General features: G+C 56.2%; 1 protein-coding gene across 1 annotated transcript in view; it reads left to right on the top strand.

Annotated features, from left to right (window-relative positions):
• Window positions 1-9,087: 9,087 nt before the first annotated feature.
• Window positions 9,088-27,820, top strand: part of CRISPLD2 (cysteine rich secretory protein LCCL domain containing 2) — a 64,892-nt gene continuing 46,159 nt past the window's right edge. Inside the window, exons 1-2 of the mRNA XM_070612414.1 lie at window positions 9,088-9,339; window positions 24,529-24,842. Of these exons, the coding sequence (XP_070468515.1) occupies window positions 24,603-24,842 (240 nt within the window). The 5' untranslated portion in view covers window positions 9,088-9,339; window positions 24,529-24,602. The remainder of the gene's footprint in view (window positions 9,340-24,528; window positions 24,843-27,820) is intronic.

Raw genomic sequence — 27,820 nt, forward strand, 5'->3', positions numbered from 1 at the left:
AAATGGAGTCCGTCCCTTTTTGTAGAGATGTAATCATACATCTGTTTGGTTGTTTTCCCCCAAGAATGAAGAGGTGCCAAATGGATGATTCAAAGGAGAGAAAACTAAGAAACAATAACAAAAAATTCCCTCATTCTAGCGTTAGACCTATTTGCACTTTTAAACTGAAGACGTAGCAGGATTAGCTATTATGAGTAATGATGACCATGCCCCACCTCCCCACCTAAATAGGGATGGAAATTTATTTCTCTTTTATGTAAATGAAGTCTGATGTAGGTAGTTGGACTGATATCGAGACCTACAGTTTCACAGACCCAGGTGCCACCATTTATGGCTTCTGTTCCCAAGGCACCTCATGGTCCAAGATGGCTGCTGCACTCCAGCCATCATACCCATATTCCAGGCAAGAAGGAAGAAGAACAATGAAGGGCAAACTTCCCCCTCCCTTTAGAGAGACTTCGTTGAAGCCATGCACAATGATTCCACTCACTTTTCTTTGGTAAAACATGGTTCTATGGACAGGAGAAGCCTTAAAAATAGGAAGAGCCTTGGGGCAGCCCCGTGGCCGAGTGGTTAAGTTCTCGAGCTCTGCTTTGGCAGCCCAGGGTTTCACCAGTTCGAATCCTGGGTGTGGACGTGGCACCGCTCATCAGGCCATGCTTAGGTGGCGTCCCACATGCCACAACTAGAGGGACCCACAACTAGAATACACAACTATGTACCGGGGGGATTTGGGGAGAAGGAAAAAAAAAAGACTGATAACAGATGTTAACACAGGTGCCAATCTTTAAAAAAATAGGAAGATCCTTGATTTCTGAGTACCTTGGCACTCAGCCAAAAGACTACTTCCCAACCTGCCTTGTGGCTTCTGTTCCCAAGGCACCTCATGGTCCAAGATGGCTGCTGCACTCCAGCCATCATACCCATATTCCAGGCAAGAAGGAAGAAGAACAATGAAGGAATTTAAGGAAGAAAAGAGGTGGTATTGGGAGGCAACTCGAGCAATCGGTGTGACCGCTGGGGATCTTGTGGGAAAAGGGATCTAGTGCTGAGATGGAGAGTTGGGAAGCTGGCGTTATCATCCTACGGCCACAAACCACAAACCGTGTCACCCGGGGTGTTGATGGTCTGGCAGCCTCGTCACTTTTTATAAGCTTTTCCTTGGCTGAGGAGGAAGCCTTCGCGAGCGTTCCAGGATAATTGTCTGTACTTCAATACCATAAAGACATTTCCATCCCAAGTCCTGTGCCAAAAAGCTCCCTGAATGTTCCGGTACTTTCTAACAAAGGATGCAGTAGGACACCCCCCTTCTCACCACCTCATTGCCTCGACAGGAGTCCCTCGCTGGCTGGAAGCTCACACCTGGCACTCAGGACCCGAATAGGTTCACAGAGTGAGGGAGAGGGAGGGACCTGCATTGGACCTATTAACGATTAATTAACACCTCACAGAATTGGTAAAATCTCAGGTTTCGGAGTCCACACCCTCTGGACCTCTTGCTGTGTGTTCCCGGGCAGTGTGTTTACGTGTGGGAACCTCGGTTTTCTTCTGCGCTTGGTGGGGATGCTGTCGCCTTGCAGCAGTGGCACGAGGATGGGATGCAGGCTTCGTGTGAATTGCTGAGTGCATGATGAGCTTGGCATTCCTAGTTCCCCCCTCTGAGCTGGGGGCTCAGCCAGGTGCCCAGAGAGGAGGGGAGCTGTCCTGGAGCCTACTGCTGACCATTCTCTTTGGCGCCAGGAGCTCCCCCAGAACACCATTCCAGCCCCGCCCCCACCCCACCCCCAGGCCACACTCCCGGGGATGCACCGTGATCTGCCCAAAATGGAAGTCTTGCCTTTTGGGAGCTCCTACTTCTCTCCCCTGAGGTTAAAGTCTGCATTGCTCAGCAGGCATCATTCAGGGCTCTCGCCTCGCCTCCCCGCTGTGACCCCCGCCTGCCCACGCTGTCCTCTGCCCAGACAGGCCCTGACCTGTCCCCTCTTCATCCTTCTGCATCCGTCTGTCTTGGCCATCTCTGCCCAGCACCCCCTCCTTGGGGCAGCTGCTCCTGCCTCACTCCCATCACAGACTCCGGCTGCCCTGGCCCCTGGGTGAGCACCTGAGCCAGGCCAGCTGATCCCCAGGTCCTGTCCCCCGCCACAGCTTGTGGCAAGGGCTGGGTGTCTTCCTTTGGGTTCCTCCCAACAGACTCTGAGTCAGGATGTGAGAGCAAGTAGTTTACTGGGCAGATGAGCCCAGGAAATACCAGGAGGTGGGCGAGGAAGCGAGACAGGGTGGGGCAGGAGCCAAGGACGGGTGAGCTATCTCGCCAGCTGCCTCTGTGGCACCTGGAGCGTAACCCCGGGGGCCCCGGGGAGCCAGTGCTGCCGCGTGAGAAAGGCGAGGGAGTGGGCGTCTACCCTCTAGTTCTTATTAAACTATCGATTGATGCTGCCCCGAGGTGGGTGACTCCATGTTGATTTTGGCCTGCCTTGGAGGCCCGTGCCCAGAGAAAGCTCCGAGGCAAAGGAACGCATGTGCCGGCGGCTGGAAGCCAGCTGGTATGCACATGGCCGTCAGGGTGGGAGGACCAGGGTGAGGCGTGATGGTCTGCCGGAGCGGGCACGTGGCCTGAGCCAGGCCAATTGCGTCTTCCCCTGGGATTTTATTTCTCCATTTGCAGCCGGGTGGGAGGCGCTGGCCTGTTGGGTCACAGAGCTGGGGTAGCTTGAATTGGTAGCAGCCAGTGGCCACCTTCTCTGCCTCATGGAGTAGCAGGAGGGAGCCGGGCAGAGCCCGGGGGAGGGGGGAAGGGGAGGTCAAGGGAGGGGAGGGAGGGAGACGTGACCATCTTGTCTGAGGTCCTGGACCCAGGTGCCCCTGAAACTCGCCCCTCTCCCAGACTTCCCACTGAGAGGAGCCATACACGGCCTCTTTTTCGGTCCGTCCTGGTCAAGTCTCTGTAACGTGCCGGCCACAGAAGAGGCCCGGGTCCCACACTGGCCCCGCATCACGGCTGTGAGGCCTCGGTTCACCCCTCGGTCCAGACACCCGGCCCCTCTCCTGGGCTCCTTGGAACCCTCCAGTTCCCTCTGTCCTTGCACTTCGAACAGAAGACAGCATTGACTGTTCACCCAGGGTCCCTCCATCTGTCTCCTCTCTGCCTCATTCATCTCCTTTTTCCAGAACGCCTGGTCCAAAGAAAGTCCTCGGCGAATGTCATCAAATAGAATCACAAATGAACTCCAGCATTCATTTATTTTTAAAAATCTGTTTACATTTTCTGCTTGTATTACTTCTTGTGGGGTAACTGGAGGTGAATAAATTTGCTATTCACTGTTGGATGAAGAATTCCTTTAATTTGCCCTAAACTACCTCTCTCAGATTTTAAAGGGGGTGCCCATCGTATTCTGGGATTCCGCGTTCCCTTTTCCTCCGTGAGTCATAGTTTTTATACGGTGAAATAATGCCACAGTCAGCCTTTGGCTTCCCAGACTCTCCTTGTAAAAAGCCCTTCTCTCTTTATATGGCTGTTCAGACTGTCGGGTTTTTCCTATTTCTCTCCTATATTTGTCAGCACACCCCCTGGCACGGAGTAGATACTCAGCCAATATTCAGGGGCCGGATGAACGAATGCACAGGTGTCCTAAGAGAATAACGTGACTCCTGGGTCCCTGTCCCCAAACTTCAGGGTCCTTGTCCTCGTTTGGGTTCCCAGAAGCAGACGCCCAGCTGAGGATTTGAGGGCGGTGTATCTGAAAGGGGCGAGGACTGGAGGAAAGAGATGCGTTAGCGATACAGGGAATGTGCATCGTTCAGCCAGCGACCGCGTGGCCGAGTAGGGAATCCTTCCGGCAGACGCCCATCTCGGAATCTTCCCAGCTGAGAGCACGGGATCCGGGGTATTTGCACCCCCAGCCCTGTCAGCCATTGTCAGCTGATGTCCCCGGGGCACTAAATCCCAGGCACTTGGGGGCCACCATGCTCACGGGCTACGTGCAGCCCAGGGGCAACCCTCCAGCAGACACAGGTGCGGCTGGGGCAAGTCAGGTTGGCGTGCACAGAAATGGTTGGGAGTTTGATGGGCTTAAGTGGAACGCTGACTGTCTGCTTTAGTCCAATGGATGGAGTTTTTACCCCAAGCTCTTGTCTCACTGGATTCTGAGCCTTTTTCTGGCTGCCTCCACAGAGTCTTTGTTGTGGCTCATTTCCATCCATCTGGCCTTGGGGGGTGCCCACCCAGCTCACAGGGCCTTGCTGTCATGTTCCTGGTACCTGGCGATGTCCCCTTGGTCTCCTTTGATTGGACCAGGGGTGACATCTGTTCCCAACAGGGCCAATTAGATTCTCTCTCTATGGAGTTAGAACTGGGAGGTGGCTGGGCACGGCCTGAGCTGGTCCCCGGAACAAGGGAGATGTGAACCCCGGTGCTGGCGGGGTGGTCATGTCCACAGGGAATGGGCGAGGCCCGGCTGCAGAGGGAGAAGGATACGGAGAGGCGCGAAATACACAGAAAGGACTGCCAGGGTGCCTGACCCCCTTTCAGGACTAATTCTAGTTCTTTGAGGGTTCTGGCTGTCCATGGGGTCCACAATAGTCCAGTATCCTACCGAGAAGCCCCCTCTCCGCTTAAGCTAACTTGAGTGGGTTTCTGTTACTCGCAACTTCCATCGGTCAAGACCTTGCCGCAGATCTCCCCATGGGCAGGGCCTGCACTGCCCCAAAGAAGTCCTGCCAAGGTAAGATGTGTAACTCACGCTTGTACCCTTCCTCTCCAAGGCCAGCAAACTCATGCCCCTCAGAGCCTGAGGGCCTCACAGCTAGCACCTGTCCACTCAGGGCGGTCGCCATCTTTCCCGTCCTTTTAGCGCCCCTGTCTAAGCCATGCCCATCACAGGACGGTCCCTCCAGGTCTCCTGACTCCAGTAGTTAGTGGTCTTTGCTGCCAGGCTGAGTCTCAGTGACATTCTGCAGCCGCTGGATGGGTGTGGTGGGAACAAACGAGAAACTGGAACTCCCCAGTCTTGGCTCTTGATGTCCAGCTCAGGAGACTCCAATGAAAACAACTGGTGAGGGAGACACTGGTGTGAGTTCAAGACCCGTCAGTACGGCAGCCACGTCGAGATGGGAAAGAAAGACCTTGACCTTTGCATTGACTGATCCCGCCCCACCATCTGCACTCACACGTGTGGTCCTCCCACCAGCTCACCTTGGTTCTGAGCGAGCGAGTGAGTGAGAGGGGCCTGGAGTCTCTCCAGGGTGTCCCGACCTGGCCCACGTGCTCCTTTTTCCGGGTCGGGCCTCATTATGACCAGAAGGACCTTCTCCGTCTCAAACTCTCCATGACTTACTCCTGCCTGGGTGGCAAACAGGACCCTTTGCTGGGATTTCCAAGGACATCAGCGGCCAGTCCCTTCCCAGGAAAACTCGTAGGTGCATCTTGCTCCTTTCCCATCCTCCTGGACGCCCTCTCGGGATCCCACTTTGCCCATGACACACCATCTTATTCAAATTCAAAGGTTATTTTTTGGAAGTTAGATTCTAAGATTGCACAACGATGGAAAAGTTGATCAAAATTAAACTTTTCTGTCTCCCTTTTTACTTCGTTGGCCCTGATAACAATAACATTAGCGAATACTTGCCATGTGCCTGGCCTGTTCTAATTATTTTCTGTGCATCTCTCCCTGAGGGAGGGAGATGCCATCATCATCACCCCCATTTTACAGATGGGGAGCTGAACACAAGGCCAAGAACTTGGAAGTGGAGGAGCCGGGACTGGAAGCCAGCCCCACTGGTTCCAGATGGCACCAAGCAGCAAGCTACGGACTCCGTCTGCCACTTGAATAACCCCACCTGGGAGGCAGTTGTAGCTCAGAGAGGTCGGGGGACTGGAGCAAAGGCACACAGCTGCTGCTTGATGGAGTGAAGTTTCAAACTCATCCGTTGGGATGCAAAGATGCTGCTCCTTCTGCTGGGCCATCTGGTTAGCTCCCTGGAAGGACGACGCATCTTTTATTGAGTGTCTGCTTGGTGCCAGGCGCTGGGCTATGTGTTTTCATATATCTTATCTGTTTTAAAACCTGGAGAGGCTTTAAAACACGTCTGCACGTTCTTTGATCGCCACCTATTGAGAAATATGCTCGATATCCTCTCTCCTTGACCCTTGGCAGGCTCCATGATTCGACCAAGAGTATGGCGGAAGTGGCGTTCTATGACTTCCAATGGCAGGTCATAGAAGGTCATGCACCTTCCGCCTGGTTCTCTTGGGAGGCTTGCTCAGGAGAGCCTTCCTGGGGACGCCACACGGAGGCCCTTCAGTCTGCGGCCCCCGCTGAGCTCCCGCCACGTGGGTGAACCATCATGGATGTCCAGCCCAGGTGACCTTCGGGTGTCTGCAGCCCGGCCAGCATCTGACGGCAGCCACATGACAGACCCCCCAAGGAAGAGCCATCCAGCCAGCCTGGGCCAGGTTCCTCCCCTTCAAAGTACTGAGCAAAGTACAGTGCTTGTTTTAAGCCACTACTTTTTGGGGTCATTTGTTACATAGCAATAGCAAGCATGACGTCCCATCTGAGACATGTTAGCCTGACTGAGACATTAAAAGGAAATGAAATAGCTCAGAAACCCCCACTGGGTTCACACTGCAGCAAACCCAAACACCCCAGTCCCCTCAGGCCCTCTGATTTAGAGGCCAAGGTCACGGGCTGTGGCCCTGGACTGCCTGAGTTGGAGTCCCAATGCCACCACTCAATAGCCAAGCGACCCTGGGCAAGTGCCTTCACCTACTCGAGCCTCAGTTTCCCCATCTATGAAAGAAGGCGGATGAGAACCCCTCCCGTCACCGGGTTGTGAGCAGTTCACAGGCCAATGCCGGTGGAGCCCTGTGCCCAGCGCCCGGCACGTGTGGGTGCCTGCTGAAGTCAGCGGGTAGCGGTGGGCACGGCCAGAGGCCAGGCCAGGGAGACTCAGCAGGACACATGGGCAGATGACCAGAGGGAGAGGAAAGGAGAAACTGAGGGAGAGAAGGGGGTGAGGGGCGGAAGGTCCCGTGGTGTGCCGGGTGTTCGGGCAGTAGCTGCCTGGCTGGACGGGAGTTGGTGGCTCGGCCGGGGGACGACACTGTAGAGAGGTACCCTCAGGTTGCAGCTCTGCCAACGGTGCCCCTGGAACAGCCGGCTGGGAGGGGCCATCCTGCACAGTAAGGAGCCTGCAGAGTTGCCACCAAAAGCGTCGGCAGGAGCTGGAGGCCCCGGTCAGCAGAGCTGTGGACCCTTCTTTATCAACCTCCCCCACCCAAATACTGAGCACACGGGGGATCGGATCCTGCGTGCCTTCCCTTCCCCTGTGCCTGGGTGGGGACCCCGTTTATCCCACTCCCCTGTACCCGAGCTTTACTGCTACACAAGCTAGCAGCCAAGTGGGCGAGAGCATGAGTTCAGATCCCAGTTCCTCCATTCAGGAGCTGTGTGGCCTCGGGAAAGCTACTGACACTCTCTGTGCCCAGTTTCCTGATAACAGCACCAGCCTCAGGCGGTTGTTGGGTGGCGGTGGATTTGACGGGATGCTGTGTGTGGGGCCAGGTGCTTGAGAGGCGTCTGTTAATAATGCAGGTCTCTTCTCCCTTTGGGTTTGCCCTTGTCAAACCGAGGACCACTGTTCTGGAACAGTCCATCGTGTTCACCACTGAATGCCCCAATGCTTGGAACAGAGCCCGACACACAGTAGGTACTTTTAATAAGTATTGAATGAATGAATCTTGAGTTGAGAACCATGCTTCAAAACTGAAAGAAAGAAAAGTAAAAGAAATGAAAAAAGATTTAAAAAGAAATAGCATTATTCTTCATCTGCATTTGAGCTGCACCAAAATCTTGGGGACAGGTTTCCGGCTTCTGAATCCATGTCACCCCTGCCCTGCCAGTCACCGAGGGGTCTTCTTCCCTCCTCCCTGCCCAGCATGCTCTGACCCCTCTGGGCACTCCAGACTCTGGGATCCCGGAGGGGCCCTGTCTGTGCCGGCTCCCGCTGCATCACCCAGGGGCCGGCAGGGAGTCGATGGGAGGGTGTGGGAGGAGCGCATGATGTGTGAGCTGATTCCTGCGTCTTCATGTGGGGACCTGAGGACAGCCTCCTCCCACCCTTGCCTGCACACAGTAGGGCCACACTGTGTGATGGAGTGGAGGCGCCGGGAGCCCTGCAGCTCCTCCAGCCTTGGTTGCTTCGGGTGCCAACGGTGTCTTGGATTTCCATGTTTCAAAGGCGATTTCTTCCGGCTCTCAATTGCTTGCTGTATTGACCTGCACAGGTTAAGGACGCTAAATGCCTGTGGGCAAAATGCGGCAAGAGCACGGCCTGGACCTGCGCTGCCTGCTCACCAGCTGTGGCACCTGGGCTCTCTCCTCTCCACACCTTCATTCCCTGGTCTGTGGAATGGGCTCTGTTCCACCTCCCTGGATTCCTGTGAGCGCTGCTGGGACCAGGAAGGCAAAGCGCTTACCTGCCTCAGCCAGGAACGTCCCCGAGTCTTATTTCTTCATCTGCACCTTGGGAATATGTGTGTGTGTGTGTGTGTGTGTGTGTGTCAGCGCGGCAAGAGTGAAGTTGTCACCCCACGTGTAGAGGATGGGAATAAATTTAGCAAGCGTGTGTTCCGCGCCTCGGTTTACGGAGCCCACGCCCTTCCCGATGGCATTTGCTGCAGTCCCAGGAGGTCGCCTCTCTATTCCCATTTTCCAGCTGAGCCGCAGAGAGACGCGATTCGGTAAATTTGTGAACCCCTGGTGGAAAGTGCTTGGTACCACTCCGGGCGCGGGGTAAGCGATACTTTTATTGCCACGACGTGGAAACTGAGCACGTCCTCTTCTCAAGCTGAGCTCTTAGGCCGCGGGCACCCGCGCCGCCCAGGTCCACCGGGCTCGCGGGGCGGGGCGACCGCGGGAGGCGGGGCCGGGGCGGGGCGAGCCTGAGGTAGACGGGGCTGGGGCGGGGCGAGCCTGAGGGAGGCGGGGCTGGGGCGGGGCGAGCCTGAGGGGGCGGGGCCTGGGAGGGGACAGGGCGGGGCGGGGCCGGAGGACGGAGGGGGCGGGGCCATGACGACACGGCCCTATCAGCATCGCTGGCCGCCGAGGGGGCGTGGCCTCCGGGCTCCGGGCAGCCTACAAGAGGCGGCGCGCGGGGCCCCCAGACCCACTGCATCCCTCTGCGGCCGGGTTGTCCTGTATCCCACGGCGGGCTCTCTCTGCCTCCTGTATCCGCTGCGCCAGCTGCGTCCGCTGTACCCACTGTGCCCGTGCTGCTGCTGCCGTCGCCGCTGCTCGACGCGGGGGACGCCGGCGAGGTGGTGATTGGAGCCCTGCGGAGGTAAGTGTGACTTAGATTCTTCCCTTCTCTGGAAGCGGCGATCAGCTCCCCGGTCATCTCTGAGGAGCCGCCAGAGCAGATGCCCTCTGTTAGGCTTACTAGGTGCAGGCGCTAAGCTGAGCGCACTACCTGCATCTCAGAACGGTGCTCAGCAGCACGCCCTTTCACAGATGGAGAAACTGAGGCTCAGTGAGCCCAAGTCATCTGGCCAAGACCTCACAGCCAGGAAGTGAGGGACTCAAAGCTGGTCTGATCACAGATCTCTGCTCCCAGAGGCTGTGTCCTCGTGTCTTCCTTGTGCAGTGTGCTAGCGTCTGTTGCCTTCCTTTGTACACAGTGGACGTCAATAAATGGAAAGCTGATGGTGTGGCTGTGGCAGGAGTTTGACTGTGTTCTACCCACGTGCGGAGGGGCCAGGGTACTCCTAAGGGCATGTGGATTCCCTCTGCAGTTTACAGGGCCACGCCCCTTTAAGATTTCATTTGCAACAAACCTGCAAGTTAGCCTTCCTCTTTCCCTATTTCAGATGAAGAGACTGAGGGTCGGGAGGTGAAGTGAGTTGTCCAGGCAGAGCTAGGTCTAGGACACATCTCTGTCTCCCCTCGAAGCTGTAGGTGGACGTGTCCAGGCATGGGGCGTGTCAGAGTTCCTGCAGGTTCGGGAACACGTTCCTGGGTCTCTTCAGCCAGAGTAGGCATCTGCACAAACTCCTTGTAGAGGAGAATTGTGCCGGGAGCCAAGGGCTCAGCTCTGGAGTCCTGGGGAGAACAGGCTGCCCTAGATGGACAGAGCCAGGGCCAGTCCCTCGTGCGGTGCAGACCCGGAGCCTCCCTTGCCAAGGGCTGGGCTGCTGGACAAGCCAGAAAGGACTTAGCCGATGCCTGCTCGTCAGAGTCTAACTTGAATTGGGTATCTTTTAGCCAAAAGCTGAGTTGCTGCTCTGGTTGAGAGAAGCTGCTGGGAGTCTGTGCAAATGCCCAGCTCACCTTCCAGCCAAGAGTAGGCTTGTGAGTTTCCACCTTGAGCCTTTGGGCTCCTTGCCCTGGCAGAACAGGGTGAGCCTGCCTTCCTCAGCGGGGTCAGGGCATCTAGGGTCTGGAGTCTGACAGGCGAGAGACCAGGGTCCTGCAGAGCCAGACGAGGGGTGTGCCCCCCCTCTCCCCCAGATAGACCGAAAGTGGACCTCCCCGGGCTCTTGGTGTTTGTGCACTGAATTTGCCGCTTCTGCCCCTGATCTAGCTGTTTCCACCTGGGGGCAGGATCAGAAGCCGTGGGAGCTGTATTGCTGGTGTGGCAGGTGTGAAGCCCCGTGTTGTGCGCTTTACCTGTATGATGGTCCTCGCAACACACCTGGGCAGCAGGCTGCTTGCTCTCCATCTCACAGATGAGGAGACCGAGGCTTGGAGAGGCGAAGTGCATGCTCAAGGTCCCCTAACTGGTGTGTGATGTTGTCACCCCCAGGTCCGTCTGGCTGCACACCCTACACGCTTAACCGCCGGGTCCTGCCTCCTTTCAGACCCTTCTCTGCCCGATCACTACCTCTGCCTGTGGACCTGACCTTCACACGGGCATTTGTCCGAGAGGGGCTCCGGGCAAAGCAGGAGGCACCAGAGTTGAGGCCAATTCTCAAGTCCCTGACAATGCCCCCAGGGGGGAGAATAAAGAGAACGATTTTGATTTTTACAGAATCTCTTAAAAAGTAAGAGTAGGAATAGTAATAATAACATTTATAAAGTCATCCCAGCAGCTGACATTTATCCGGCGCTTCTACGGGCCAGACGTGCCCAGGGTTTCACACGGATGAGCTCACTGGCTTTTTTACGAGGTGGGCGCTGCACTGTCCTCCTTTTTACGAGGAGGAAATGGAGGCTCAGCATGATTAAAGCGTGTACCCAACACGACACAGCCAGGGCGGCAGAGAGCTGCCATCCTGGCTGGGCCGCACCCCAGATTCTGGAAGAAGGTGCTTGTCCAGTGCCAGCCACAGAATGTCACAGCAGAGCTTTCTGCTACTCAGGGCTGCTTGTGCCCTGTGGGGTCTGCATCCCTGGCCCCGGTGGGGGGTGGGCCTGGAGAGGGAATGCGCTCACACGGGGGCTTCAGTTCCACTCTGCCGACAGGTACTGGTATCAATGCGCAGAAGGCCCTGCCCCAGGGCCCAGCTCAAGGCTGGCTCCCCCAGCCCTGTCTCTGGACTGGAGCGGAGAGCTGGCTTGGCAGGGGAGGGCCTGGAGCCTTGGCAGAAGAGCATGATCCCGCTGAGCCCCCTTCTCCTCTCCCTCCAAGACCCCACGGTGTATATCTGGCTTTTGTAGGTTGCATTTGAAAACTGGCTTTTAGAGGCAGGACCCCCAACGCTGACCTCTTTGGCCCCGCGGGAGCTGGAACGTTTCTTTTCTCTGTCACCAGTGTAATTTACTGTGTATGGGAGGTGCCTCTGTGTCTGCTCGCTCCCGACCTAGGAGGCTTTTTTTTTTGCAGACTCACTGGTTTTTGATCAGTCCCAGATGTGCAAACCGAGCATCACTCAAAGGGGCTGATGGCTTGTCAAGAATGGAAAATACAACACAGGCGTCATTGCATTTCATCTTTGGTTCATTGAGCTGAATAGATGCTGGGACCTTTGTGGGAAGGGGATCCGGAGCCCCTCGTAAAGTCCTGAGTGGAGCACGCTGTGTTCTGGAACTGGGAGGGTTGAGCAGATCTGAGTGGCGGCTGGTAGGGCCAGTCATGCCCTTTTTTCCCTTGAATAAAATTGTTTCATTGTGGTAAAATTCACATAAACATAAAATTTACCATTTTAACCATTTTAGAGTATACAGTCAAGTGGCATTTAGCACATTTGCAGTGTTATGCAACTATCACCACTATCTTAATTCCAGAACATTTTCATCCTCCTAAAAGGAGGCCCCGTAGCCATGTTGAGCAGTCACTCCCCATTCTCTCTGCACAGCCCCTGGCAACCACTATTCTGCTTTCTGTCTCTACGGATTTGCTTACTCGGGACAGTTCATGTAAAAGAAACCATACAGTAAGGGCCTTTTGTGGCTGGCCTCTTTCACGGGGCATGATGTTTTCGAGGTTCATGCATGTCATAGCCTGTGTGGCGCTTCATCCCTTTTAATGGCTGAGTAATATTCCACGGTGTGGATGGAGCACATTTCGTTCTTTTATCCATTTTTCCATTGATGGACATTTGGGCTGCTTCCACCTTTCGGTTCCTGTGACTGACACTCCTATGAACATTTATGTCCATGTTGCTGTTTGAACACCTGTTGTCATTTGTGGAGGGTCTACAGCTGGGAGTGGAATTGCCAGCTCACATGGTAACTTTGTGTTAACTTGTTGAGGAGCCCATGTCCTCTTTCTTGACTTCCTTCTTGAAGAAGCATCAACTCGGGTCGTCTCGTTCCAGCATGAGTCAAGGCCCTCTGCCACCGGTGCAGGGAAATCTGGCGACTGGGCGTTTGGCAGAAGTGTTGACATTCCACCCAGGGTCACAGCAGCAACTGGCAGAGAATCCTGTCTCAGACGTTGTCCTGTGTGGGCCATGCTTTGTACCCTAGGCTGTAGAATTGTGGGTACTCACACACACCCCCCTTTCAAGGCTGTGAGGACAGACAGTTTCTCGTGGTCCAGCCCGAGGGAGGTTTGTCTTCTCTGATTGGCTCAAGTGCTGTGTCAGCTTAGACAAAAACCCACAGATCCAGGGGAAAAAGAAAAGTCCTAACGAGGATTATGCAACTTCTGGACCGTTGTTTAAAAAATATCATAACTTATGAAATCCCACATTTTCAGTCCGAATTTCTGGACCACGTCCCATTGTGAGTCCAGGATGGCAGCGTTCCAGAAGGGAAAAGAATCGAGCTTACATTTTGCTTACAGTCAACTGGTCTTGGAATTGACCCTGACCCAAAGTTCTTTTGGATGGGGAAAAAAACACACTCAGATCCCTCTAGGACCAGGAGCCAGCATCCAGCTGGCATCCGCTGAGACCAGCTTGATAAGAGCTGAAGTCCTTCCAGAGTAAAGAGGCAGCCGCCTTCTGCTGGCAAGGACAGGTGACGGTGGGTGGGTGGGCGGGGAGTTGACGAGGTCCCAGGTGAAGTGACCGTGTGTGCAAAGGCCTGGAGGTGGGGAGGGGCCTGGTGCCCGTGGAGAATGGCAAGGAGTTTGGTGTGTCCAGAACCTAAGGGTCAGGCTCAGGGCAGCAAGGATCTGCTCTGTGGGTGGGGGTCTCAAAGCGGGGTCCCTGGGCCTGCAGCAGTGCCCCGGAAATGGATAGAAATGCAGGTTCTCAGGCCCCGCCCCAGACCTCCTGAATCAGAAGCTGTGGGGGTGGGGCTGGCAGTGTGTGTTTTAATGAGGTTTCCAGTACTTTCTGGTGCAGCTCCGGTGGGAGACCCACTGCCCTAGAAAGCCCACGTGGACTTGCCCGGGGCCCTGGCACAGACACGGGGGCCTGGCTAGTGGGGGCAGCTGTGAAGCTGCGTGGAAGGCTCTGCCTGGCGTGACCAGAAAGAAGTCACATGGCAAGAACGGAGTGAGCGGCTGGGAGCTGGAATGACCCCCTCCGGCCGGAGTCAGAGGCCCCTTGAGAACAGTTGTTGGCGGATCCGTACGCCTTTCTTCCGGAAGAATGCTCGGCCTGTTGGCGCCTGGTGCTCTGGGGCCCGAGCAGTCATCCCAAGATTCTAGCATCTTTCTTCCGAGTGTGTTTAGTGCCCCGTGCGCCCCAGAGCTTGCGAAATGCATCTATTATGGCCCCTAAATGCCCCCTCCGAGAGAAGGAGTTGTTTCCTCAACAGCTTTTCAAACAGATCTGTACATGCGTGTGTGTCTGTTGCTGCCAGCCCCGCGCCCTCCTGCCCCAAAGCAGCGCCCCACACAGCCGGTCTGTTCCCGTCGGGAAGCCCCGGGCCTGAACACTCTGTTTATTCCCGGGAACCTTCAAGGCTCGGTCTTCACGGGGACTGAAGATATTTTCAGCTTTGGCGTCGCTGGACAAAGTGCCCTCTCAGACTTGGGATGAACCCGGCCCTGTCTGGGAGTGCCGTGTCTGGTCCAAGTGGGAGGCCCCGCCGGCCGCCGGGCTCTATCTGGGCTCCGACGGGTTTAAGTTCACTTTGAAGGCTGTCTGAGCCCGGGCCCCAGACTCGTCTCAGCTCTGAGACTCCCCAAGGGGAGAGCCTCGGAGGGGTTCCTCTGGCATCTTGCTGCTCTCCTTGCAGCCGCTCGGCTTCCTTGATCCTTTCTTCAAACAGAAGCCAGAGCGATTTCCAACTTTTTAAAAAAACCTTTCTATTAAAGTTTAACGTACTAGAGAAGAATGCACACTCCTTTCTGTGTGGAGGCTGAATCATCACAAAGGGCACACGTTCGGCCTCCAGCCCTAGATCACGCTGCAGAGCCTGACCGGCCCCGGCTCCCTCCCACGGCCCCACCCCCAAGAGTAACCATTTCCGGACTTCTGATGACCTGGGTTGGTCCTGCCTGGTTTTGAACTTTACAAAAACGGAACCCTGCCTGTTTCCTCACGGCCGTCTCGCGCCTGCTGTTCAGCATCACAGCCGTGAACCTCGTCTGTGTTGTTGCATGCCCACGGGCTTTCGAAGCGTAAATCAGTCGGCTCGTTCCCCCCACCTCAAGGCTCCCCTTACATTGAGGGTAAATCGAGACTCCTCATTCTGGCCTTCAAGGCCCCTGGCCACCTGGCCCTGCCCACCTCTGTGACCCCATTTCTCTCCGGCTCACTGGCTTTGTGCCTGTCCTCAGTCATCAGTCATCACCTCCGAGCCTTTGTCTGTGCAGTTCCTGCTGCCTGCAGTTCCCTTTCCCTGAGATCTCAGCGGGACCTCGCTGTCACCCGGCCACAGTGGTCCCTGCCCCACCTCTGCCCCCTTCCCCATCCCGTTCCCTGGGCTCTTCACCTCGAGCCTTTTGTATTTATCAGTTTGCTGTGGTTGGTGCCTCCTCGCGTCCCAAGTGTGGACGGTCTCGTTCACTTGCGTATCCCAAGGACTCCATGGCCACCGAGGGTTTGCCCTGAGGAGTTCCCCCCCAAGCAGGGTGAAGATCCTATAGCCTGGTGCTGGATAACTCCTGAGCCGTGTGGCTTTGAGCATGGTTCAGAACCATGGCCGTGACTCACCCTGGCAGATGCCACCCGATACCGGTGAATCATGCGTGTGAGGCAGGAGGCTGGTCTGGGTGCTGCCAGTCGTGCAGCCTGGAGCAGAGATGATCGGGGAAGCCTGAGTTCACCCGGGAGAAGTGCAAGAACAGTCATTACGCACCGGGAAGTCCCGGACTCTGCCACCGGGCTCTTTATCCCGCTATTTATGCGATCTTCACACCCTCCCTCTGCCAGCCTGGGGAGCAGTTCAGGGCCTCCCGGTGCCTGTGAGGAGCTGCAGACTCAGAGAGGGTGAGGGACCTTCTGGGCAGCACACAGCTCCACGTGGGGGAGCCAGGATTCGAACCCGGCTTTGACCCAACGTCCCCGCCTTTCCACCTGCCTTCTGGGAGCCCTTGGCTGCTTGTCCTTCGGAGATGGAGGTTTCCTGCTGTCTATCTAAAGCTTTGCTGGGAGCATCACTTCCAAGGAAACACCCACACATCTGCAAGAAGGGAGGAAGGGCCCCAGGAGTGAGGACCGGCTATTTTGAGACTGTATTAATTCATTATCCAGTCTCTTATATATTACCTTGGCTTGTAGTGAACACACCTGGGTTTTAGTTCTTTTTTTGCACAAAGTAGAATACGTGTTTGTTGACTGCATTTTCTTCTATTTTTCTCCAGGATTGTGTGCTTATGCTCTCGGCATGGTATTAAATCGAATGGGTTTTGTACATTGGATTTATCCAGTTTTGCCCCCAGCCTTGCTGTCCCTTATATCCTATAAGGATGCATCTTTTGCCTAGGGGACAGGAGGAAGGAAGGCGCCCGTGGGGCTGGCGTTTCTGTTAAGCCAAGTGGACTGTTGGCCCACTGTCCTCAGTTGTAGGGGACCCAGGGCTGGGGGCAGAGTGGCCAGTGAGGGAAGGAACGGGGCTGTTTCCTCCCCTGTCCAGAAGGGCTGAGGGAAAGCCGACTGCATCCAGTGCAGGAGGGGCGCCATCCCGTCTGGTGCTCACCCAGACGCTCTCCCGGGGGGGTCTGCCCGGTCCTGGGATCTGTCCAAGACGTGCCGGGGTGTCCTCCCCCACCACGTCCTTCCAGCCACGGCTTCATTCCTGGAATTTCTGGGTGGTTTGTGGGTACGGCTCTGATCTGCCCTTGGCCTCGCTCACATTTTGAGTTCTCCTTTGTGCGTCTCAGGAAGAGCAGAGCCTGGGGCACCCCTGGCCTTTGGGGTCGGCTGCTGTCCTGTGGGCGGGTGTCTCGCTGAGTGAGTCTGCCTGACGTGGGGCTGTCGGTCTGTCCTGCGTGACGTTTTGGAGAGCTGCTGCGTGGGCGAGCCAGGATTGGTCAGCAAACAGAGTGTGACAAACAGTCGGCACTGTCCACAGGCATTCTGTTATGACCGTGAGCCAGCTGCTTGTCTGTTTGGAGCCTCAGTTTTCTCATCTGTAAAATGGGGCTGATAATCAGAGTGACCGCATCAGTCTGCGGAAAGGATGCACCGGGAGAGGCTGGGAGCAGAGGACCTGGCACAGTGTCACAGGCATCAAGTGTGGGCTGGGCTGTTGGAGATGCATGTTGCTTGAGCAGTGATGCATGCTGGGGTATAAAGTTGAACAAGACTCGGTGCCAGCCGTGGTGCTCTGGAGCTGGCTTGTCCTGGTAATGAGAGCCGAGAGTTAAAGTTTCAGAAAGGTTGTGAGTCAATTAAACACAACCATCGTTAAATGTTAAATTATATAAACTTACCATTAAGTCAGTCATATTCCAGATGCGGGTAATAAATACTCAAAACTTATCCTAATGTTTTACCCCACTTTACTGTTATCTCTGCTCTGGAGGTTCTTGGCATCTGTTGTCGATCGTATCTGTATGATGGAAGGAGTACCTGATGGAGCCTTTGCGAGTCTCTTTCCAGAAATTCCACGGTCAGTGACCTCATGTTGGTTGCTTGAAATTGGCCAGAAAGGGAGTATTTATATCAAGGGAATTGGCAGACACTACAAATCAGGATGTTTTCTTTTTTGTTGTTTTTTTGAGCGGTGGTTGTTGAACATTTACCAGCACATCACTCATTCCAGCGTAGTCTAGCTGGAGAGGCAAATAGCATGAGCGGACACAACGCAGGGTGGTGATCCCAGGACAGCCACGGGCCTGGTGACTCGGCTGAGACAGCCCTGGGAGGAGATCGAACTTCATGGCAGCGACGGCATCTGTGCTGGCTCACTGTCACCAACGTGAATTACCACGTGCGTTTGTACAGATGGTTCCTGGCCGGACGGTCAGCATCGATGCTCCAGACCTGGGTCATGACATCTTGGAAACTGCTTCCCCAGAAAGCTGGGAAAAAGTGGCATGTACTGAGTAAAGTGTGTTTCAAATTTAGGAGAGGGCTTCCCCCCAAAAGCATTAGCCATTTAATAGGATTTTTAAAAATTGGATTTTGACTCAAGGCAGGGGTGGGGCTTTGAAATATTGTAGTGAAGAGAGAATAGTCTTCTTCACTGAGTTCTCCATTATTAATCCCAGCCTTCTAAAAGCTGCTTCAGACAAGGCATCTGGGGAGCATTTAGCATCATGACCATAACAGCTAACACTGTTAGCTGTACACTGTATGGCTGACACTGTAATGTTATAATGTTCATGTTCATTATCCCGTTCATTCCTCACCCCACAGCTTATCCCTTGACCCCAGCCTACCCCCTCCCCTGACCCCAGCCAGAGAGATTAACCCTGCTCCTCAGTGAAGACTCAGCTGAAAGGTCACTGCTTCCTGGAAGCCTCGCGGGTTGATCACGCCTGCGGACCTGTCCATCTCATTCAGTGCTGAATCCCCAGCGTCTGACAAATCCTGTAATTCATCTCTACCTTATAGATGCACAAACTGGGGCCCAGAGAAGCGAAATGCCATGTCCAAGGCCACATAGCTAGTGAGGGGCAGTGTCAGGAATTGGTCCCAGTCTCTGTTCCCTGAGAGCCCAAGCTGCCGTCAACGACAAAGCCAAAACCATCTGTCGTCCTCGTGCGACTCTTCTGATCTCGCTGGGAGGGAGATCCTCTCGGCCATCCTGTAAATATTTATCGAACACGTATTGGTTAGACATCGGTGATCCGGCAGTGAACAAGCCTGACAGGTTGGGGAGCGTGATTAAGCCAGCCCCTGGAGCTGAGTCTCAACCGCCAGGCCGGGGCCGCAGAAGGGGCAGGCTGCAGTCACGGGATGAGCTGTGGGAACAGCGTGTGCAAGAGCAGAGGGCTTGGCACAGACTGGGAGCTGATGGCTGACAGGCTCGGTCCTGAGATTCATCTTTCTGGCAGACTTTCCTAAACACGGGCGAAGGCAGCGGGCGAGATGACGCACTGGACTTGAAGCCCGTTCCCTTCCTCTCCCGCGCTCCTGAGAGCTGGATTTGGGGGTGGCGTCGCCCAGGAGATAGCTATCAAGGAGCCCCCGTTGCTAGATTGGGAACATGAGGACCTGCCAATGCCCCGAATGCCCTCAGAGCCTGGCCCGGGGACGGGGGTGGGTGCAGAGCTGATCCGGCAGCGGCCACATGCTGAAAATTCCCGGGCTTTCAGCAAGCCTGATCTCAAGCCTTGGCTCCACATCTAGCCAGCCATGCAGCCTCACACATTCCAGGCATTGCCCCCGGCCTTGGTTTTCCTTTCTGTAAAATGGGGTTGAGAGCAGCCAGCTCCTTGGCAGAGGCGGTGGCAGCTCCGGGCCATGCTGCAGGAATTTGACTCCCTCCACATCTGTTTGCCAGGCTTGGGTCTCGCTGTTCACCCTGGGGCTTCAGAGCCTGGTCTGTCCCCCTCCCAACCCCCCCGGCGGCCTGAGCTCCGGGACGTTCTCATGAGACCGTGGCACCGTTATCTTGTTTGCGGTCTTCGGGCTGGGTTTTGTAACCGCGGCTGAGGAGAACAAGACCTTCCAGAGAGCGTTGCTGCCGCCTCGTACAGCCGTCCACGGCGGCATCTCACACTGTTGGAAAGAGGCCAGGAGTGACAGAGAGCTGAGCAGGCCTCCTCCAGAAACGAGGCTTGCCCTCGGCAGCCCAAGGAGGATCGGGGGGCCAAAGTGCAGAGCCAGAGGATGGGCCTCCCTCTCCGGGTACCGAAGCGGGCTGGGGTCGCCCCACAGAAGCTTGAGCTCCTCCAGGCTGTTAGGAAAACGGCCAGGACCTCGGCAGCCGGAGGGCGCTCTGCAGAGAGGACCCCATCGATTCCAGGGGTCAGAGGTCAGCTCATCACAGTTGAGTCAAAGGCATGTCGGCAGATGGAGGTTGGATGGGTGCCAAGCCCGATGACGGGGTGTGTTTTGGTGCAGTGTCCCTGTGACGTACAGGCCCCTCTCCCCTGGGGTGGATGTGCTGGTGCCTCCTCACAGACAGTCACCGTCTGAGCCGCAGGCCCGGCAGTCTGCCCGGAAGCCCAGAAGGGCGAGGAGGGTTATGGTGCGAGATTGTGATGTTTATGGGGGTCCCTACCCTGCATGGGTGGTGACGGGAGATGTGTAAGGAAGCCCCCTCCCAGGGAAGGCAGAGGACAGTAAGAAAGGGGCTTTGAGGTCAGACGGAGACGCGTTCCAACCCCACTTCTCTGCTTGCAGTCGTGTGACCCTGGGCTGGTTCCTTATACCCCGGAGGCCTCAGTCTCCTCCTCTGTAAATGGGAGTGACGGGCCCAGACCTCTGGACCAGCGGGAGGGCCAGGGGACAGACGCAGCCGCCAGCGCGCAGTAGGTCTCCCTTCGCTCAAGCCCCCCCAGCCTCCCCTGTGGGAGCTGTCCTTGTCCTTGCAAAGCCCCAGACGCCCTTGGACAATGTGTACGTCTCCTTTGGAAAAAGTTCTCTTTTAACTGTAGGTGGACCTCGGCTGCTCGAGTGTCACTGCCCGGGGTCCTCGGCCCGCTAATTCGCCTGTTTTCGCCTCGCCTCCTTCTGTACAGCAGCCAGGGGACATTCAGAACACAGTCTTGTCCCTCTGCTTCTTATCTCGTACCTGGATTAGTCAGCTCGGGCTGCCAGGATGGGATACCACCGACTCGGGGTTTAAAGAGCAGAGCTTTATCCTCTCCCGGTCCTGGAGGCTGGCAGCCCGAGGTCAAGGTGGTGGCAGGTGGGTTTCTCCTGAGGCCTCTCCCCTTGGCATGTAGACGCTGTGTTCTCCCCGTGTCCTCACGTGGGCGTCCGTCCGTGCGAGTCTGTGTCCTGGTCTCCTCTTTTTATAAGGACCCCAGTCATGGTGCCATGATGAGGGCCTGTCCTGATGACCTTGTTTTCACTTAGTCATCTTTAAAGGCCCCTCTCCAAACACAGTCACGTTCTGAGGTGCCTGGGGCATGTGAATTTGGGGGACACAACTCAGCCCAGAACTCCGGGCTCGTTTCCTCTGTGCCAGGTTTGTGCTGGGCTCTGGGAAGACAGGTGTGAAGGAGACGCCGGCACTGTTAGCGTCACATTCCGCTCGTATCTTCAGTGTCCTCTTGCAGCCCAACCTGAGCAGGAGCATCGGGATCCAGGCCTTGTCCCCCGCCCCCCGGGTGGACCCCAGGTCCCCTGGGCTCCAGCACAGAGCGCCAACGGCTCCACCCAGGCCGGCGGCTGGCGCGAGGCAGAGCTGACACTTGGAGAAACCCTCCTCTCTCTCCATCCTCTTGTGTTGTCTTCCAAGGGGAAGGTTCCACAGAGCCGCATGGTCTCCCAACTCCACAGCTCCACCCTGGGCTTTGTCGCTTCTCTTTGGACCCTCAGAGGGAAGGACTGTCTGAGGCCACGGAGTGTGGGAGGCCCTTAACGTTCACAGGGGGGCAGCTGGTCGAGCCTTTGGGAATAAGGTTGCACTTGTTCAGGAGAACGTGCCAGAAGGATGCACCTGGAGCCGGCAGCTGCTTCATCATCCTTTTATGCTTTAGTGTTTTGTTTTGTTTTATTAATTACGATTTTAAAAAATTTTTAAAAAAGGCAAATCCAAAGGAGAGTATGCACTCCCACCTAGGTCTGGCCCTGAGGACGCCCTCCTTTGGGTACCACTTAGCTGCTCTTGCCACCTCGGCCTGTCCTCCTCAGAGAACAGAGCCTGACACTTTGCCATAGTTGCTTGAGATTCTAAAATAGAAATACTGGGTTACGGATGAAGGCGAGGTCCCTCGTGTTCTCCTTCCCTCACCCCAGAGTCAACCGCCACCAGGAACTGTGCATAATGTGTGTATGAGTGTGTGTGTGTACACATGTGTATGTAACATACATACATGTGTATGTACATATACATATACATCCATAAACTACACACAATGTGGTTGATATTTTTAAATTTACGTAAATAGTACCATTAGTGTAATATCCCACAACTTGCTTTTTTAACCCGGCATCATATTTGAGACTTATTTACGTGGACACTCACATGGCTCCAGGTCCTTCCTTTTACCTGCTGTATAATATTCCACTCATGACTACCCCACAATTTATTGACCCATCCCCCTACTGATAGCCATCTGAGTTGTGCCCGTTAATGATTTAAACCAAACCCAGCTTTGGGTCTAGTTGAGTCATACAAGCAATTCCTCTGGGGGTGCCCTGCCCCCCCTCCCTGCTACTTAAGTGTAGAGTAAAGAGATCGAGTGTTGTGACGGGAGAGTGGCCGCTCCGTGACGTCAATCCCGCTCTCACTTTGTCTCAAGTCTTAATCCAGCATCAGTGTGTCTTGGCATCTCTTCTTTGAGCCTGCCCTCTGTGGCTGGGAAATGCTCATATATGGTGGCGTGACTAACCTGGGAGAGAAGTCGGGGGCCCTCGGAGGTTCTGTGTTACTGGTCTGATTCCCAACGGGGCCAGTGAGCGCACAGAAGTCCTCTCCGCCGTCCCTGGGGCTCTGCCCTGAAGGGAACGCCTTAGGAGAGAAGCCCCATGTCACCCACTCAAAGAGAGCCAGCACCCCACGGCCCCCCCCCAGCTGCATGGCGGTTATTTTTATTGGAAGCGCGGCTCAGTCAGGACCTGGAGGGCTTCCAAGGTCGGAGATGGGAACCGCCGTGTTCCCAGAGCTCCTGGCTCTGCGCTCTGCCTCCTGGGCTGCCCAGCTCAGCCGTCCCCTCCCTGCCCCCTCTGCGTCTGCCCCTGAGGATGTCCCTCTGGCTTCCATCTCGCAGTCCCAGCCTACTAGACGGTGAACCTGGTTGTTGCTAAGGGAGAAGCCTCGTTGAAAGGACAGGGCCTCTTGGGGTCCGGATGGGTCAGCATCGAGGCCCGGTTGCTGCCCTCCACCCTACAGGCGGGGTTCCTCGGCTCCCTGCGCTGTCTGTAGTCAGCCCTGTCCCACTGGGTGGGGGCTGTGGGTGTCCTCGCCTGTCTCCCCAGCCCAGCTGGGAGCTCCGTGAAGCTGGGGACAGTGTCCGCTTCATCTTTGTATCCCAGGGTCCAGCACAAAGTAGGTGCCCAATAGAGGTCATGGGGTGGCCACCCGACTCTCCCTTGGGAGTCAAGCAGAGGTGACAGGTGTAAATGAACGCGCTCGCTCAGGTCTTGCCTTGTCCTTGGACGGGACGAACGTCAGGAGGAGGGCCACAGCTAGTGACCTTTAGAGGAGGTGAGACCCTGGCCCCCAGGGAGAGAGGAGTGGATAGCGTGATGGACAGTCCTGAGCCCTCAGGGTCATCCCACCCGCTCGAGTCCCGGCGTCCCCACTCCCCAGCCGCGTGGCCTCCGGCACGGTGTGTCTCCACTCTAAGCCTCAGCTTGCTCATCTGTAAAACAGGACGACAGATGGACCTCCTGGGTGGTCGTTAGGGTTGGAAATGACGTGCGTGAGGTCACCAGCCCACATGGGTGCTCAGGAATGGTTCTCGGAAGGGACAAAAGTCACAGTGGGAATGCGCCTAATAAAACTCGGACCTTCGGGTTTTAAAGTTAGGAAGTGTGCTCTGAGACGAAGCCGGCCTTTCCTAAGACGTGTGCCCGGGAAGAAAGGTTAATAAGAGGTGGTATTTGGGAACGGGACCTGTAACCCAAAAAGCACGGAAGGACCATCGCCATCTTCGGTGGGTAATAAAAGTGAGGGGGTTTCCTGCGGTCAGCCCTGTCCATCCCTCAAGGGTGCGTCCCAGCCCACGTGGCTGTGAGACCCTGCCCCACGGCCTCCAGCCCCGGCCGCGTCAGGTGAGGATGCCAGGGATGCTCTGTGGGAAGGGCAGCTCCAAGACCGGGTCGCAGAAGCCCAGGAGTCCCGGCCGCCATCTTCTGTCCCCTGGGCACCGCTCTTGGTTTTGTCAACCAACAAGTAACCATCCCGGTGCAGTCACTGGGTACTAACTACCCGTGTGAACCACTAACCCAGCAGCCAAAAGCGTAGCACCTGGCGTGTCTGTAACAGGCTCGTGGTCAGAGGCTGATGGAGGGCAGCCACGTGCTTGGTGGTTGAGCGGGTCTGCAGGGCAGGTTCAGGGATGCGAGAGGGGGCCTCCCTCCTTCCCCTGTCACTCTCCCCCACAATAAAATTGGCAGGTGGCTGTTGCTCAGCAGAGCGCGTGGCCGGGTCCCTGGCTGGGTGCTGGGTGACTGCGTCACGTGTGTGGCAATCGTGAGGCCGTGCCCCAAGGGAGGCCGTGATCAGAGGAACCTTCTGCAAGGATCGGTCCAGGTTTGCCTGTCAACCACTTTTGGTAAACTGAGTCTTACTTCCCAGGGACTAGGAAGTTTGCTACGGACGCTGGTTCAAGGCAAATCCTTTGGTGATGGGAGATGACTTTATCCAGCTCTTTGGGGGCAGGAGATGGAATTTTGTTCAGGCCGTAGACCCACCTGAGGCCGGAATGAGTAGAAATGCTGACTCAGAATTAGAAAAGATGGTGACAAGAGAAGGTGAGTCCAGGAGAGATGGTGGCAGGACATCCTCTGCGGAATCCGGGCAGCTGGGCTGGCTGGAACCCCAGCTTCACCGCTTGGGACCTTGGTTCTTCGGCTTCTGTGCGCCTGTTTCCACATCTGCACGGTGGAGACGGAACTCCGGCTCATTCACTGCTTGGGCCGATGCGGCTGTGGGTGTAACGTCACCTTCTGCTTCCTTTCAGAGCCCTTGCGTGCCCGGCTCGGCCCCAGGAACCCAGGCTGCCCTGACCCCTGTTCTCTCTGCCGCCGTGAAGCCATGAGCTGTGTCCTGAAGGGCGTCGTCCCCTTGGGGCTGGTGTTGCTGGTCTGCGGAGCCCAAGGCTTTTTCCTGCCCAACGTCACACACTTAGAGAAGATGCTTAGCAAATACCAGCAGGACAGACCCCACTCCCGGGTCCGGAGGGCCATCCCCCGGGCGGACAAGGAGGAGATCCTCATGCTTCACAACAAACTTCGGGGCCAGGTGTACCCGCCCGCCTCCAACATGGAGCACATGGTGAGCGCGGGCACGCCCCGGGGGCTGGGGAGGCCGGGGCCGCTGTCTCGTGGTGTCCCCAGGCACCGGGATGTGTGGCAGGCTCAGGGGCTCCTGGCAGAGAGGGTCCCCTGCCTCTGTCCTTGACACCCCTGAAACAGACTCGTGGGTTCACGGTGCAGAGGCTGCCTAGTCACCAGCCCCGTCATGTCACCTCCCTCTGGCTCAGACCCGACACGGCCTTGACTTTCCACCAGGCCCTCCCAAGGGCAGAGTGCGGGGTCTGAGGGTGGCCACCTCCTGGCTGTGTGACCTCATGCCTCCTGGGCCGCTCTGAGCCTCAGTTTCCACTCTGAGAATCCCACGGGGCTCCTGTGACAATGTGATGAGGGGATGCGGTAAAACGCCCAGCAGAGATGCCCACGTCCGGGGCTGTGGTGTCACCGCTGTTATCGCACCGTCTGGGTCACCCTGCCCTTTCACTCTGCCTCTGGCTCTGAGGGCCGAGGGTGGGCCGAGTCCTGGCCATCGTGTGGAGGACTCGGTGCGGGGAGGGGAGCTTGCGTCCGCAGCGGGAGGGCCCGGCGCCTGGACAGCCCCTGACGAGCCTGTCGTGTGTTCCCGTTTCTTTATTTTGTGATATGTCGGGATTGAAGTTGCACTCTGGGTCTATACAGCCCGCCTGTGGAGGGAGCGGGGCCTTCCGAGGTGTTCCTGGGGCGCCTCTGAGCAGGGGCAGTGAGGCCAGGAGGGCAGTCCGAGGCCCAGCCCTCCACCCCAGCATCCACGGCCCCGCGCCACCTGTCTGCTCCTGTTCCCACCCAAACGGGTGGCACTGATTTGAGAAAGTGTCTTGGAAACGTGGCTTCCTGCTCAGCCCTGTCTGCTGGGGCTTCGAGCTGCAGTCCTTTGAAATAGCCTCAGCATCGAAAGGTGGATTTTAAAACTCCAGAGAATTAAGACACCCCATTTTGAGGTTTTATAAGTGGACAGGTTCTGGAACCAGCCTACCTGAGTTTAGGTGGCAGCCACTTGCTGGCTGTGTGATTTTGGGCGGGTTACTTAGCCTCTCTGTGCTTGTGTTTCCTCACTGGCACAATGGAGACAATAAAAGCACCTTTCTCATAGGGTTGTTTGGAGGAGTCACTAAGAAAATGCACAATCAGTACTAAATAAATGTTAATATACTGTTGCTATTATTATTTTAGTAACATTATTTTAGTGGAGTGGGTCCAGCACTTGGTGACAGCATGCGGTCAGGAAGAGCCCCCTTGGGAGCCAGGCAAGGCTGGGTTGTTAGAGTTCTAACTTCCTGGCTGTGTGCCCTTAGGCAAGTAACTTAACCTCGCTTAGCCTCGAGGTCTTTTTGTCTGCAACAACGGAAAAATAAAACATACCCCAAGGGCTTTTGTGGGAATTAAGAAAGGAAACGTGCTGGTGCTCCCTGGCAGGTGGCAGGTGCCCAGATGATGGCGGCTCTAGAGGTACAGGCCCAGCCCTGCCCCTGGCACTTAGCGGGTGCTTGGGAAAGTTCATTTCCTTAATATCTGGTCCTGAGGGCTCCTTTGCACCTCCCCTGGGGGCTCCATGCTTGCCCCCAAATCCTGTTCCAGCAGGTACCATTAACCCATTTAGAGAGAGCGAAACAGGCACAGAGAGGTGAAGCCAGTTGCCTAAAGTCACACAGCCAGAAAGGGCAGAGCCTGGCTTAACGCAAACACTCTCGCCAGTGCATCTTGCTGCCCTGTTCCTTCCCCGCTCCTTCCTCGAGTGGTCCCTTCGAGGGGTAAAGAATGACCACGCGTGCCTTTCCTTTAGAGGGACGCAGACTAGTTGTGGGGGCAGGTCTCCGCTGGGAAAGCACAGGCTGAGTGGGGGGCGGGCAGGTGGGGACTGCAGGAGGTCAGTGAGGGCTGGCGTGAGCCGGGGACTAGGCCTCATGGTGCATGCATTCATTCATTCATTCATTCATGCATGCATGCGTGATTCCGGGGTGACGGTCAGGGCATTCTCACTGCGTGGAAAGGGCGCTGGCCAACAGGGTGTGTCGGCTGGAACAGCTCCCCACACAGCCAAACCCGTGCCTGCCAGCCCCGCGCCCCTGCATTTGGGAAACATTGTTTTGAGGTCCTACTATGTGCCGGGCACGGCTGGAGCCGAGAGGGGGGGAGGTGAGGGGTGGGCCGGGATGGGCTGCTCGGCCTCCGTCGGGGAGGGAGAGCTGGGTTCTCGTGGACCGAGTCCTGCTCAGAGCAGATGTGAAGTCTGCACGTCCCCAGCCGGAATTCAAAAGCCTTTAACCCCCCAGAGCCGGCCGGGCAGGGCTTTCTTCCCTGACCCGACCTTCGCCCTCCTGCTCACCTCCCGCCCAGCTGTCGGAGCGTTACGGACTCAGACCCACGGCGAGTGCGGTTCCTGGTGATCGTGAACCGAGGCGCGGGATAAACCGTGAACTGCTCAGAAGCCATTGACCCTCGGTGGAGAGGTGGGGCGGTCGGCGCCTGCACAGGCTCTGCCCACCACCCAGGATGCTGGGAAGGGCCTTTGCTGGCCGCTTCCAGAGGGGTCTTGGTGTGAGTGCTAGCTGCCCTCCGTCCCCGCGGCCCACATCTCCTGGTGGACAGTGTCTGTCCCTTCATGGGGCATCAGGAGGTCCCCTGCTTGGAGATAGATCCACTGACTTGGTGCAGGTGGTCTTCTGTCTTTTTTTTTTTTTTTTTTTGGTAAGGAAGATTGGCCCTAAGTTAATATCTGTTGCCAATCTTCCTCTTTTTCGCTTCAGGAAGACTGGCCCTGAGCTAACATCCGTGTCCATCTTCCTCTATTTTGTATGGGACGCCGCCACAGCATGGCTTGATGAACAGTGTGTAGGTTAACACCCGGGATCTGAACCCCTGAACCTCAGGCTGCCGAAGCAGAATGTGCAAACTTAACCACTACGCCACTGGGCTGACCCCATGCAGATGGCTTTTTAGGAGGTGATCCATGAGTCTCAAGAC

Source organism: Equus przewalskii, chromosome 3, assembly GCF_037783145.1.
Source record: "Equus przewalskii isolate Varuska chromosome 3, EquPr2, whole genome shotgun sequence".
Taxonomy (NCBI): domain Eukaryota; kingdom Metazoa; phylum Chordata; class Mammalia; order Perissodactyla; family Equidae; genus Equus; species Equus przewalskii.